Source organism: Pristiophorus japonicus, chromosome 2, assembly GCF_044704955.1.
Source record: "Pristiophorus japonicus isolate sPriJap1 chromosome 2, sPriJap1.hap1, whole genome shotgun sequence".
Lineage (NCBI taxonomy): Eukaryota > Metazoa > Chordata > Chondrichthyes > Pristiophoridae > Pristiophorus > Pristiophorus japonicus.
Window position 1 is genome coordinate 370,061,398 of NC_091978.1, and position 13,282 is coordinate 370,074,679.

The 13,282-nt window shown below is 51.3% G+C and overlaps 1 protein-coding gene across 5 annotated transcripts in view; it reads right to left on the minus strand.

Annotated features, from left to right (window-relative positions):
- The window catches only part of LOC139250615 (electrogenic sodium bicarbonate cotransporter 1-like), a 245,188-nt gene that overhangs the window by 33,463 nt on the left and 198,443 nt on the right, over window positions 1-13,282 (minus strand). For all 5 annotated transcript variants that reach the window (XM_070873017.1, XM_070873015.1, XM_070873016.1 and 2 more), the window contains exons 17-18: window positions 6,857-6,970; window positions 1,995-2,156 (exon numbers count right to left, since the gene is read on the minus strand). In XM_070873017.1, the coding sequence (XP_070729118.1) occupies window positions 1,995-2,156; window positions 6,857-6,970 (276 nt within the window). The remainder of the gene's footprint in view (window positions 1-1,994; window positions 2,157-6,856; window positions 6,971-13,282) is intronic.

Genomic DNA, 13,282 nt, shown 5'->3' on the forward strand with positions numbered 1-13,282 from the left:
AGAAAGCTTACCCCTCACGTCAAATAATAATTTGCTTTTTTATTCTTCCTACCAAAGTCGAGGTACGGTGGGAGATGGTGGTGGAGGTGCGGCGAGTGTTTTTGTGGTGGAGGAGCGACGAGAGATGGTGGCGGAGGTGCGGCGAATGAGGGTCCGGGGCCCAGAGAGGCGAGGGCCCAGGGGCAGCACGGGCCATTTAATGCCCACACTGCGAATGTGTGCGCACTAGGTCCGTGCAGCAGAGCAGGTCTCCAGTCGTCCTGGTTCAACCCTTGTCAGTGGATAAAGGCCTAGCTCTGTCAAGCCAGGATACGCATACATACCTGGAGGACATGTTCCTGTGCGCTGCACAGCGAATGAAGGCCTCCGACTGTAATCCTACATTCCTCCGGGACCACCAGGTATGTTTGTAAAAAAAATTCTGGTTGGAGGCGTTTGCCCGCAGGAAGCCTCTGATCGCAATTTTCTCCCCATTAAGTTGAGGAGAAGTTTAACACGAGATGTTGTATAAAATTCAAGAACAAGGAACAACCAGCAGAGGTCTGGAGTAATTCAGATGGAAACGCTTTCCCCTTTCAGGGAGCTTTTCAGATCTCCACAGCTCTTTCTAATGTTGGCTACCTGGTCACAACTGAATCCTTTACCAGTACGAACATAGGAACAGGAGGAGGCCATTCAGCCCCTCGAGCCTGTCCCGCCATTCAATCACAGCACAGCCGATCTGTACCTTAACTCCATCGACTCGCCTTGGTCCCGTAACCCGCAATACCCTTACCCCACAAAAATATTTCAATCTCAGTGTTTACATTTTCAATTAAGCCCCAGCCTAAACAGCGTTTTGGGGGAGAGAGTTCCAGATTCCCAGCACCCTTTGTGTGAAGAAGTGCTCCCTGACATCACCCTGAGCAGCCTGGCTCTAATTTTAAGGTGACGCCCCCTTGTTCTGGACTCCCCCCACCAGAGGGAATAGTTTCTCTCGATCGACCCCATCAACTCCTTTAATCATCGTAAACACCTCGATTAGATCGCCCCTTAAATCCTCTACACTCGAGGGAACAGAGCCCAGTCTCTGCCACCTGTCCTCGGGGTTTAACCCTTCATTCCCCGTATCATTCTGGTGAATCTGCGCTGACCGCCCTCCAAGGCCAATATATCCTTCCAGAGATACGATGCCCAGAACTGAAGGCAGGTGCTCTAAATAGAGTCTATCTAGAGCTCCGTACAGCTGTACCATAACTTCTCCCACTTTGTATTTCAGCCTGCTTGAGATAAAGGCTAACATTCCATTCCACTTTTTAATTGTGCAGCAGGCTTGTAGGAACACCACCATCTCCTCGTCCGAGTCACACACCATCCCGACTTGGAAATATATCGGCCGTTCCTTCATCGTCGCTGGGTCACAATCCTGGAACTCCCTCCCTAACAGCACTGTGGGAGCACCTTCACCACACGGACTGCAGCGGTTCAAGAAGGCGGCTCACCACCACCTTCTCAAGGGGCAATTAGGGATGGGCAATAAATGCCGGCCTTGCCAGCGACGCCCACATTCCAGGAACGAATAAAAAAATGTATTGGTACCTAGTTTTTAGTGATTTCTGTACCTGGAATGATCTGCTCCTCCACAGTTCCCAGCTTCTCACCATTTAACAAATGCAGATCCAATGCCAATCTATAACCAGCTACAAGGATGTGAGTGAATACAGCCGGTGCGACTGGCTGTTACCCAGCGACGATGAGGGAACGGCCGATATATTTCCAAGTCAGGATGGTGTGTGACTGGGAGGGGAACGTGGAGGTGGTGGTGTCCCCATGCGCCTGCTGCCCTTGTCCTTCTAGGTGGTAGAGGTCGCGGGTTTGGGAGGTGCTGCCGAAGAAGCCTTGGCGAGTTGCTGCAGTGCATCTTGTAGATGACACATTGGATAGAACACGTACAAAGAAAGGGCCGACACAGGAACGATGGGCCGAATGGTCACCACTAAATGCTCAGCACTGACCTTCAGCTTGTGCTCCTTCCGGTTGACGATGACGGCGGTGACTTGCTGGTCCATGAAGATGAGGATGGTGATGAGCAGGGCGGGGAGGCCGGAGGCGAGGCACACCCACCACGGGTTGCCCCCGAACGGCGTCACGATCCAGCCGCGGTGTGGGCTGGTCGGCTGCGGGAGGAACGGCAAAGCAACAGGTTGAGCCGGACAAGCGAGCAAAGCGTTAGCCGCCACCGACAGCGTGCACCACCGCAGCACTCCGTGCATACAGCACGTCACCTTTAAATGGGCCTATCCCGCCGATACATCGCGCACAGCGCAAGGTCACATCAACGCACAAAATGCAATGTTGTGCTCACACCCTCACTGGACAGGAACCAGGGATTCCCCATATTCCAGGGAATCCCCATATCGCAACACCACCTTTTCATACATTGCAACAGTGATTACACTTCAAAAGCACTTCAGTGTCAGCCGTGGCTCAGTGGGCAGCACTCTCACCTCTGAGTCAGAAGGTTGTGGGCTCAAGTCCCACTCCAGGGACTTGAGCACAAAAATCTTGGCTGACATTCCCAGTGCAGTACTGAGGGAGTGCTGCACTGTCGGAGGTGCAGTACTGAGGGAGTGCTGCACTGTCGGAGGGGCAGTACTGAGGGAGTGCTGCACTGTTGGAGGGGCAGTACTGAGGGAGTGCCACACTGTCGGAAGGGCAGTACTGAGGGAGTGCTGCACTGTCGGAGGTGCAGTACTGAGGGAGTGCTGCACTGTCGGAGGGGCAGTACTGAGGGAGTGCTGCACTGTCGGAGGGGCAGTACTGAGGGAGTGCCGCACTGTCGGAAGGGCAGTACTGAGGGAGTGCTGCACTGTCGGAGGTGCAGTACTGAGGGAGTGCTGCACTGTCGAAGGGGCAGTACTGAGGGAGTGCTGCACTGTCGGAGGGGCAGTATTGAGGGAGTGCTGCACTGTCGAAGGGGCAGTACTGAGGGAGTGCTGCACTATTGGAGGTGCAGTACTGAGGGAGTGCTGCACTATTGGAGGGGCAGTACCGAGGGAGTGCTGCACTATTGGAGGTGCAGTACTGAGGGTGTGCTGCCCTGTCAGAGGGTCAGTACTGAGGGAGTGTCACACTGTCGGAGAGGCAGTACTGAGGGAGTGCTGCCCTGTCAGAGGGGCAGTACTGAGGGAGCGTCACACTGTCGGAGGGGCAGTACTGAGGGAGCGCTGCACTGTCAGAGGGGCAGTACTAAGGAGTGCTCAACTGTTGATGGGGCAGTACTGAGGAAGCGTCACACCGTCGGAGGGGCAGTACTGAGGGAGTGCTGCACTGTCGGAGGTGCAGTACTGAGGGAGTGCTGCACTGTCGAAGGGGCAGTACTGAGGGAGTGCTGCACTGTCGGAGGGGCAGTATTGAGGGAGTGCTGCACTGTCGAAGGGGCAGTACTGAGGGAGTGCTGCACTATTGGAGGTGCAGTACTGAGAGAGTGCTGCACTGTCAGAGGGGCAGTACTGAGGGAGTGCTGCACTATTGGAGGTGCAGTACTGAGGGAGTGCTGCACTATTGGAGGGGCAGTACCGAGAGAGTGCTGCACTATTGGAGGTGCAGTACTGAGGGTGTGCTGCCCTGTCAGAGGGTCAGTACTGAGGGAGTGTCACACTGTCGGAGGGGCAGTACTGAGGGAGTGCTGCCCTGTCAGAGGGGCAGTACTGAGGGAGCGTCACACTGTCGGAGGGGCAGTACTGAGGGAGCGCTGCACTGTCAGAGGGGCAGTACTAAGGAGTGCTCAACTGTTGATGGGGCAGTACTGAGGGAGCGTCACACCGTCGGAGGGGCAGTACTGAGGGAGCGCTGCACTATCGGAGGTGCCGTCTTTCGGATAAGATGTTAATCCGAGGCCCCGTCTGCCCACTCAGGTTGACATAAAAGATCCCATGGCACAATTTTGAAGAAGAGCAGATGAGTTCTCCCTAATGTTTGGGGCCAATGTTTATCCCTCAACTAAAATAGATTATCTGGTCATTATCACATTGCTGTGTGTGGGAGCTTGCTATACGTAATTTGCCTGCCGCGTTTCCCACATTACAACAGTGACTACACTTGAAAAGTACTTCATTGGCTGTAATGTGCTTTGGGATGCCCTGAGGTGATGAAAGGCGCTATAGAAATGAAAGTTCTTTCTTTCATGGGTCCTATTGTGGTGAGGTCCACACTGGGAGTGCGAACCAAATTACCCGACACTCCATCATTTGTTATATTTAACTCCTTATACACCTATTTAACTTTTAAGAACATAAGAATTAGGAGCAAGGGTCGGCCATTCGGCCCCTCGAGCCTGCTCCGCCATGCAATGAGATCATGGCTGATCTTCGACCTCAACTCCACTTTCCCGCCTGATCCCCATATCCCTCGATTCCCCAAGAGTCCAAAAATCTATCGATCTCAGCCTTGAATATACTCAACGACTGAGCCTCCACAGCCCTCCGGGCAGTATTTTAAATGTCATCATGTCAAGTCTGGCACAAGAGCTTACATCTCTGAAGTGGGTCCCCTGTTTATTTAATTCTGATTGTATCTGTGTGAGAGTGCAGGCACTGTACTGAAACTGAAGAAGAAGCCCGCAGTTTAAGCTTTCTTTCTATACACAAAAGTTGCTTTGATCTGACAGCTGTTTAGCCGAGTATTTTGCACACAGGCCAGGTTGATAAGGTGGTTAAGAAGGCATACAGGATACTTGCCTTTATTAGCTGAGCCATAGAATATGAGAGCAGGGAGGTTATGCTTGAACTGTATAAAACACTGGTTAGGCCGCAGCTGGAGTACTGCGTGCAGTTCTGGTCACCACATTACAGGAAGGATGTGATTGCACCAGAGAGGGTACAGAGGAGATTTACAAGGATGTTGCCTGGACTGGAGAATTTTAGCTTTGAGGAAAGATTAGATAGGCTGGAGTCATTTTCTTTGGAACAGAGGAGGCTGAGGTATACACAATTATGAGGGGCTGATAGAGCGGAGAGGAAGGACCTATTTCCCTTAGCAGAGGGGTCAATAACCAGGGAGCATAGATTTAAAGTAATTGGGGGGAGGATTAGAGGGGATTTAAGGGAAAATTTCTTCACCCAGAGGGTGGTGGGGGTCTGGAACTCACTGCCTGAAAGGGTGGTAGAGGCAGAAACCCTCACCACATTTGAAAAGTACCTGGATGTACACTTGAAGTGCCGTAACCTATAGGGCTACGGACCCAGAGCTGGAAAGTGGGATTAGGCTGGATAGCTCTTTGTCGGCCGGCACGGACACGATGGGCCGAATGGCCTCCTTCCATGCTGTAAATTTCTGTGATTCTATGATTTGGAGAACAGGCTAGAATCTCATGCAGTACAGTACAAATTGTTTGAAACTCTCGACTTGCACTGGCTCGAGCTCCTACAAGTTAATGGCTAGACTGGTCTGATCGAAGCACATCAAGACTCCAGCCCAGCATGTACCAGACTGGAACACGCTTTATACCCAATCGCCTATCTTGGAGCAGCATTTTCCCTAGTCATGCTATGTAATGAATACACCATAAAGGCACTGTTGGACTTAATTATAGATGACATATTACGAAGGGAGTGGCTTAGTGAGGGAAATCATTTGGGAGGAATGTATGTTTTCAACTGGACTGCGAAACCAGAGGAGGAACGCAGAGCGGGAAAGAGCATCGCGTGTGTAAGAACATAAGAAATAGGAGCAGTAGTCGGCCATACGGCCCCTCGAGCCTGCTCCGCCATTCAATACGATCATGGCTGATCCGATCATGAACTCAGCTCCACTTCCCCGCCCGCCCCCTTATCCCCTTATCGTTTAAGAAAATGTCTATTTCTGTCTTAAATTTATTCAATGTCCCAGCTTCCACAGCTCTCTGAGGCAGCGAATTCCACAGATTTACAACCCTCTGAGAGAAGAAATTTCTCCTCATCTCAGTTTTAAATGGGCGGCCCCTTATTCTAAGATCATGCCCTCTAGTTCTAGTCTCCCCCATCACTGGAAACATCCTCTCTGCATCCACCTTGTCGAGCTCCCTCATAATCTTATACGTTTCGATAAGATCACCTCTCATTCTTCTGCATTCCAATGAGTAGAGGCCCAACCTCCTCAACCTTTCCTCATAAGTCACCCCCTCATCCCCGGAATCAACCGAGTGAACCTTCTCTGAACTGCCTCCAAAGCAAGTATATCCTTTTATAAATATGGAAACCAAAACTGCACGCAGTATTCCAGGTGTGGCCTCACCAATACTCTGTATAACTGTAGCAAGACTTCCCTGCTTTTATACTCCATCCCCTTTGCAATAAAGGCCAAGATTCCATTGGCCTTCCTGATCACTTGCTGTACCTGCATACTATCCTTTTATGTTTCATGCACAAGTACCCCCAGGTCCCGCTGTACTGCGGCACTTTGCAATCTTTCTCCATTTAAATAATAACTTGCTCTTTGATTTTTTTCTGCCAAAGTGCAAGACCTCACACTTTCCGACATTATACTATCAGTCAAATTTTTGCCCACTCACTTAGCCTGTCTATATCCTATTGCAGATTTTTTGTGTCCTCCTCACACATTGCTTTTCCTCCCATCTTTGTATCATCGGCAAACTTGGCTATGTGACACTCAGTCCCTTCTTCCATATAGATTGTAAATAGTTGGGGTCCCAGCACTGATCCCTGTGGCACCCCATTAGTTACTGATTGCCAACCCGAGAATGAACCATTTATCCCGACTCTCTGTTTTCTGTTAGTTAGCCAATCCTCTATCCATGCTAATACATTAGCCCCAACCCCATGAACTTTTATCTTGTGCAGTAACCTTTTATGTGGCACGAGAAAGTAAACAGCCATACCTTGAACTCACTTGGCACAATAAGTTTTGGTGTATCTACTCCAACCAGAGCGTCGAGTCCGCAGAAGATCAGAATGGCCAGGATGATAGCAAAGTCACTAATCAGCTTGCGGATCTAATGTGGGAGAGAGACAAGAGTGATGTGATGTGGGAGAGAGACAACAGGGCAAGGAACGATTGAGGACCCCACATACGCACAACAGGAGGGCCACCCGACACGGCCAACATCTCATCTTCCACCAACAATACCAGCCGTTCGCTGAGGAGGTTTTTCTGGCCAGTGAAAGGCCTCTTCGGCCTCCGAGACGTCCGAACTCTTCTCAATCGTAAGTTAGCAAAAGTGATTTACTTTTCAATAACACTTGTATTTATATAGTGCCTTTTAACGTAGTGAAACGTCCCAAAGCGCTTCACTGGATTGTTATGCGCTAAAAATATGACACCGAGCCGCATAAGTAGAAATTAGCATAGGTTTTAAGAAGCATTTTGAAGAAGAAAAGAGAGGTTTAGGGAGGGAGTTCCAGAGCTTGGGGCCCAGGCAGCTGAAGGCACGGCCACCGATGGTGGAGTGATTATAATCAGGGATGCTCAGAAGGGCAGAATTAGAGGAGCGCAGAGATCTCGGGGGGTTGTGGGGCTGGAGGAGATTACAGAGCTAGGGAGGATCGAGAGCCATGGAGTTGAAAACAAGGATGAGAATTTTAAAATCGAGGCGTTGCTTTACCGAGAGCCAATGTCGGTCGGTGAGTTTCGGTTACTGGGCAGAAATCTCAATGGAACTACCGAACAGCCCTTCATTTCTGAGATCAAGCCCCAAATTTTAAAATAAATCTGGCCACACTTTGCACTGGCGGTGAAATACCTCAGAGAGTTACATCGAAGCACAGTGCAAGGTCACCGGGTTTTACCCACAGCTAACAATACTGTGTGTCAGCTGTGGCTCAGTGAGCAGCACTCTCGCCTCTGAGTCAGAAGGTTGTGGGTTCAGGTCCCACTCCAGAGACCTGAGCACATAAATCTAGGCTGACACTCCCAGTGCTGAGGGAGCGCTGCACTGTCGGAGGGGCAGTACTGAGGGAGCACCGCACTGTCGGAGGGCAGTACTGAGGGAGTGCTGCACTGTCGGAGGGGCAGTACTGAGGGAGTGCTGCACTGTCGGAGGGGCAGTACTAAGGGAGCGCTGCACTGTCGGAGGGGCAGTATTGAGGGAGCACCGCACTGTCGGAGGAGGAGTAGTACTGAGGGAGTGGTGCACTGTTGGATGAAATGCTAAACCGAGGCCACCCTGTCTGTCTCCTTGAGTGCATGTAAGAGATCCCACGGCACTATTTTGAAGAAGAGCAGGGGAGTTATCCCCGGTGTCCTGGGGCCAATATTTATCACTCGATCAACATCACTAAAATAATTATCTGGTCATTATCACGTTGCTGTTTGTGAGAGCTTCCTGTGTGCAAATTAACTGCAGTGTTTCCTACATTACAACAGTTTCACACAGGCTGTAAAAGATCCCCTTATGAGTAGGACAGCTCATTTCACAGAGCCAGACAACTACTGTCACAGACGCTGGTGTCCTGGGGTCAATATTTATCCCATAATCAACATCATGAAAAACAGATGAACGGTGTCATTGTCACTTTGCTGTGTGTGGGAGCTTGCTGTGCGCAAATTGGCTGCCGCGTTTCCCACATTACAACAGTGACGACACTTCATAAAGTACTTCATTGGCTGTAAAGCGCTTTGGGACATGCTGAGGTTGCAAAAGGCGCTATATAAATGCAAGTCTTTAGCACTGTGGAACCAGCCTCAGCAGGGTTGACCAAGCCTCACCCTTCAGTCAGAAACAGGTCATAAGAACATAAGAAATAGGAGCAGGAGTCAGCCATACGGCCCCTCGAGCCTGCTCCGCCATTTAATACGATCATGGCAGATCCGATCATTGACTCAGCTCCACTTCCCCGCCCGCTCCCCATAATCCCTTATCCCCTTATCGATAAGAACACAAGGTCGTTCTAATCTGCAGCTGCCCGTGGGATCTTGCTGTTCGCAACCGTCCTGCCTCCATTCGTTTGCACAACAGCAGTTGGGTTATGCTTTGAAAATAATGCAGTGGGCCCGAAGTGGCTTCTCGAGGTGAGAAGCTTCTTCAGCTCCTCTTAAAGTGCTGCGGGAGGTGTATGAGTGAGGTGGGCGGGTGTAATGTGTATTCCTGTGAGCATGTTCATAGGTTGGTGAAGCTGTTGCACTGTGAGTGGCTTAGCCCGTCACGTGATGTTCACAAGACTCAATAAAACCCCAGCCAGTTGAGTTCGGAGGATCCATGATGGGGCAGGTGGTTGTGAGCCTGATGTGAACCGGTAATGTCATCATCATCACAGGCGGTTCCTTGAACGAGGATGACTTGCTTCCACATGAGTTCGCAGATGTTTCCATGAAGGACCTGATGTTCCAGTCCTGAACTCCAGAGGTGGAAGATGCCTGTGGGTGGATTTTTTTAACGTGGGGTGACCGTTGCACACCAGCCACCACACGGGCTTGACAGAGCGAGGTCTTGGTCCAGTGGCAAGGATTAACCAGGACGACTGGAGACCTGCTCTGCTGCACGGACCCAGTGCGCACACATATCGCAGTGTGGGCTGGGCCCGTGCTGCCCCATGGCTCTTCTGGGGCACGTACTCTCATTTGCCGCACCTCCACCACAATCTCTGGCTGCTACTCCGCCACAGATATTCACCGCTCCTCCGCCACGATCTCGCGCCGCTTCTCTGCCACAAAACACTTGAACACTTGCCGCACCTCTGCCATGATCTCCCGAGTAAAGGTAAGTTCATTGGGGCCGAAATTCAGGTAACGTGTACTGTGATTGTTAAACCTTTTGCTAATAAACCAAATAGTTCTTGATAGCAATGTGTTGCTATGAATTCTTATGCACAGAACCTATGAAGCAAATACATTGCAGAGGGCATTGCAAGAACCCACGTGAAAAGATCGATCCTAATAAGAGAGCTCGTGTTCAGCCCCGGCACCGATCCCTCGGCCGTGTAACAGATCTCCAACAGCATGTGGAATTTCCACCCCGGGGTCGAGTTACAGGCAGCTCCTGTCTTGGTGCAATTAGTTGATTGTGTTTCGTTTCTCCATCTCCTCTTATCGTCCCCGGCTCAGAGTCTCGGGTTTCACAAGGAGGGCCGAGCCCAACCATGTCAGTCCACAGCAGCGACTGAGCCTGCAAACCGACACGGCAAGCTCACCGCCAACCGTCTCGACCCGAGATCTCTGCCCTCCTCTAATTCTGCCCCCCTGAGCATCCCTGATTATAATCGCTCCACCATCGGTGGCCGTGCCTTCAGCTGCCTGGGCCCCAAGCTCTGGAACTCCCTCCCTAAACCTCTCCGCCTCTCTTTCCTCCTTCAAGATGCTCCTTAAAACCTACCTCTTTAACCCAGCTTTCGGTCACCTGTGCTAATTTCTACTTATGCGGCTCGGAGTCAAATATGTTATCACATAACGCTCCTGTGAAGCACCTTGGGACGTTTCAGTATGTTAAAGGTGCTATATAAATACAAGTTGTTGTTGCCACGGAGCGAGTGGGTGGATGTAAAAGACCCCACGGCCACTATTTCGAAGGAGAGCGGAGGGGGTGGCCAGGGGAGTTATCCCCGGTGTCCTGGGGCCAATATTTATCCCTCAACCATCATCACTAAAACAGATTATCTGGCCATTATCACATTGCTGTGTGTGGGAGCTTGCTGTACGCAAATTGCCTGCTGCGTTTCCCACATTACAACAGTGACTACGCTCCAAAAAGAACTTCGTTGGCTGTAAAGTGCTTTGGGACGGGCTGGGGCTGACAATCGATTGCTGTGCAGCGCCCTTGGACGTTGTTGCAACGTTAAAGGCGCTATATAAATGCAGGTTGTTGTTAGCTCACTGTGATGACGGGGGGCAGGGCATTTTACGAAGGTGCGCTCCCGACATGGAGCCTCGCTTGCTGGGACCCCGTGTCGCGGCCGCACTGCCCGCCATTTTGTTCGGCCGCGTGTGTCTCGCCGATCTGCCAACGTCGGCCCTGTAAGGATCCCCTGGGAGGACAGACGCACCAACATTAGCGTCCTTTACCAGACCAACATCCCCAGCATCGAAGCACTGACCACACTCGATCAGCTCCGCTGGGCAGGCCACATTGTCCGCATGCCAGACACGAGACTCCCAAAGCAATTGCTCTATGCGGAACTCCTTCACAGCAAATGAGCCAAAGGTGGGCAGGGGAAACGTTACAAGGACCACCCTCAAAGCCTCCCTGATAAAGTGCAACATCCCCACCGACACCTGGGAGTCCCTGGCCAAAGACCACCCTAAGTGGAGGAAGTGCATCCGGGAGGGCGCTGAGCACCTCGAGTCTCGTCGCCGAGAGCATGCAGACACCAAGCGCAGGCAGCGGAAGGAGCGTGCGGCAAACCAGTCCCACCCACTCTTTCCCTCAATCACTGTCTGTCCCACCTGTGACAGGGACTGTGGTTCTCGTATTGGACTGTTCAGCCACCTAAGGACTTATGTTGAAGCAAGTTGAAGCAAGTCTTCCTCGATTCCGAGGGACTGCCTGTGATGATGAAGGCTAACCCCCGCTGACCCTGCAACTGTCTTGCACCGCCTCGGCTAACGCCTGTGTACCGAGCCGCTGGTGTGAAGCACAGAGCTGGGGCAACAATGACGGAGCGGCCCAGACCATCGCTACTGATAAAGCAACGGGCAAAACACACAGTGACTTTGGCAAACCCGGACTGGGCAGCTAGTCAAAGCCAGTCACGGGCTTTACTGGCATTAGATGCAGGGCTTGATGGATTTCTGTGCTCAGTCAGTGTGAAAGTTCCGTGCTCACATTTCAAAGCGCTTTCTGCTAAGTTGACTGCTTGCTCGGCCCGGCTGGAACACAGTGCAGCAACTCAGTGACACGCCCAGATCCACCTCCAGCCAACAATGACATACTCCAAACAATATCCAAACAGCCCCCCTCCACCACGGGCAATCAGCCCGCGTGCTGCTCCAGTCACACTGGCACAGAAAGCTCCCAGCTCAGGGGGAGAAATGTTCGCTCACTAGCTCTCACTCACTCACACACAGGGATACGCTCACAGACAGGCATACAGAGAGACACGGTGTGTGTGTGTGTGTGAGTGTGTGAGTGAGTGAGGAGTGAGTGAGTGAGAATGTGAGCGTGTGTGTGTGGGTGTGAGTGTGAGAGAATGGAGTGAGTGTGTGTATGTGTGTGAGTGTGTGTGTGAGTGAGTGTGAGTGTGTTGTATGTGTGTGAGTGTGAGTATGTGTGCATGTGTGAATGAGTGAGTGTGTGTATGAGTGTGAGAATATGTGTGTGAGTGTGAGAATGTGAGTGTGAGTATGAGAGTGTGTGAGTAGTGTGTTTGTGAGTGTGAGAATGTGCGTGTGTGGGTGAGTGTGTGAGAGTGTGTATGCGTGTGAGTGTGTGAGCGTGAATGTGTGTGTGTGAGAGTGTGGACACTGCGATCACATGGAAGAATGGAAAGGCAATTGAGCTGATGAAGGCCAATCCCTCTACAGGCCAGGAACAACTGCTGTATCATTGACCTCCAGGCATATAAAGCTCTGTAAAATATCTTTCCTAATTTCCAAAAGCAATCAGGCAAAACACGACAACATTAATCCAGCCTAAAAAAGCCCTTAACTCTCACCAGCTGCTGACACAGAGAGACATCCGTGGACTTAGCTGCAGTCGATCCCGGAGATACATAGAATATTCGATCATCTAGGTCAGTCTTTATTCCCATATCCCCCACCCTTCATAATATAGCGCGCCGATGAATTAGGTTTAGGATGGACACATTTTGCCTGCGGCACAGGATGAGGTCATTTATTTATTTAAAGGGGAGCTTGCGATCAAAACACCGCTGCAGGTGGGATCTTGCTGTTCAAGGACATGAGAATTAGGAGCAGGAGTCGGCCACATGGCCCCTCGAGCCTGCTCCGTCCGCCATTCAATAAGAACACGGCTGACCTTCTGCCCCAACTCCACTTTCCCGCCCGATCCCCACACCCCTCCATTCCCCGAGTGTCCAAGTGAATTGTCTGCCGTGTCTCCCTCCCTTGCGACAGTGGCTACGCTGCAAAATAAAAATGTTCCTCATTGGTTGTGAAGTACCTTGGAATGTCCTGAGGTTGTGAGGTCCCTTCGGACTCCAGGGGCAATTGAGGAATTATGGGAATCGGGCGGGAAACGTTTCCCACATCACAACAGTGACTCCACTCCAAAAATACCTCATTGGCTGTAAAGCGCTTTGAGACTCCCGGTGGTCGTGAGAGGCTCTATATAAATACACGTCTTTCTTTCTTGAGGTCGAAGATCAGCCATGATCTTGTTGCATGACGGAGCAGGCTCAAGGGGCCGAATGGCCGA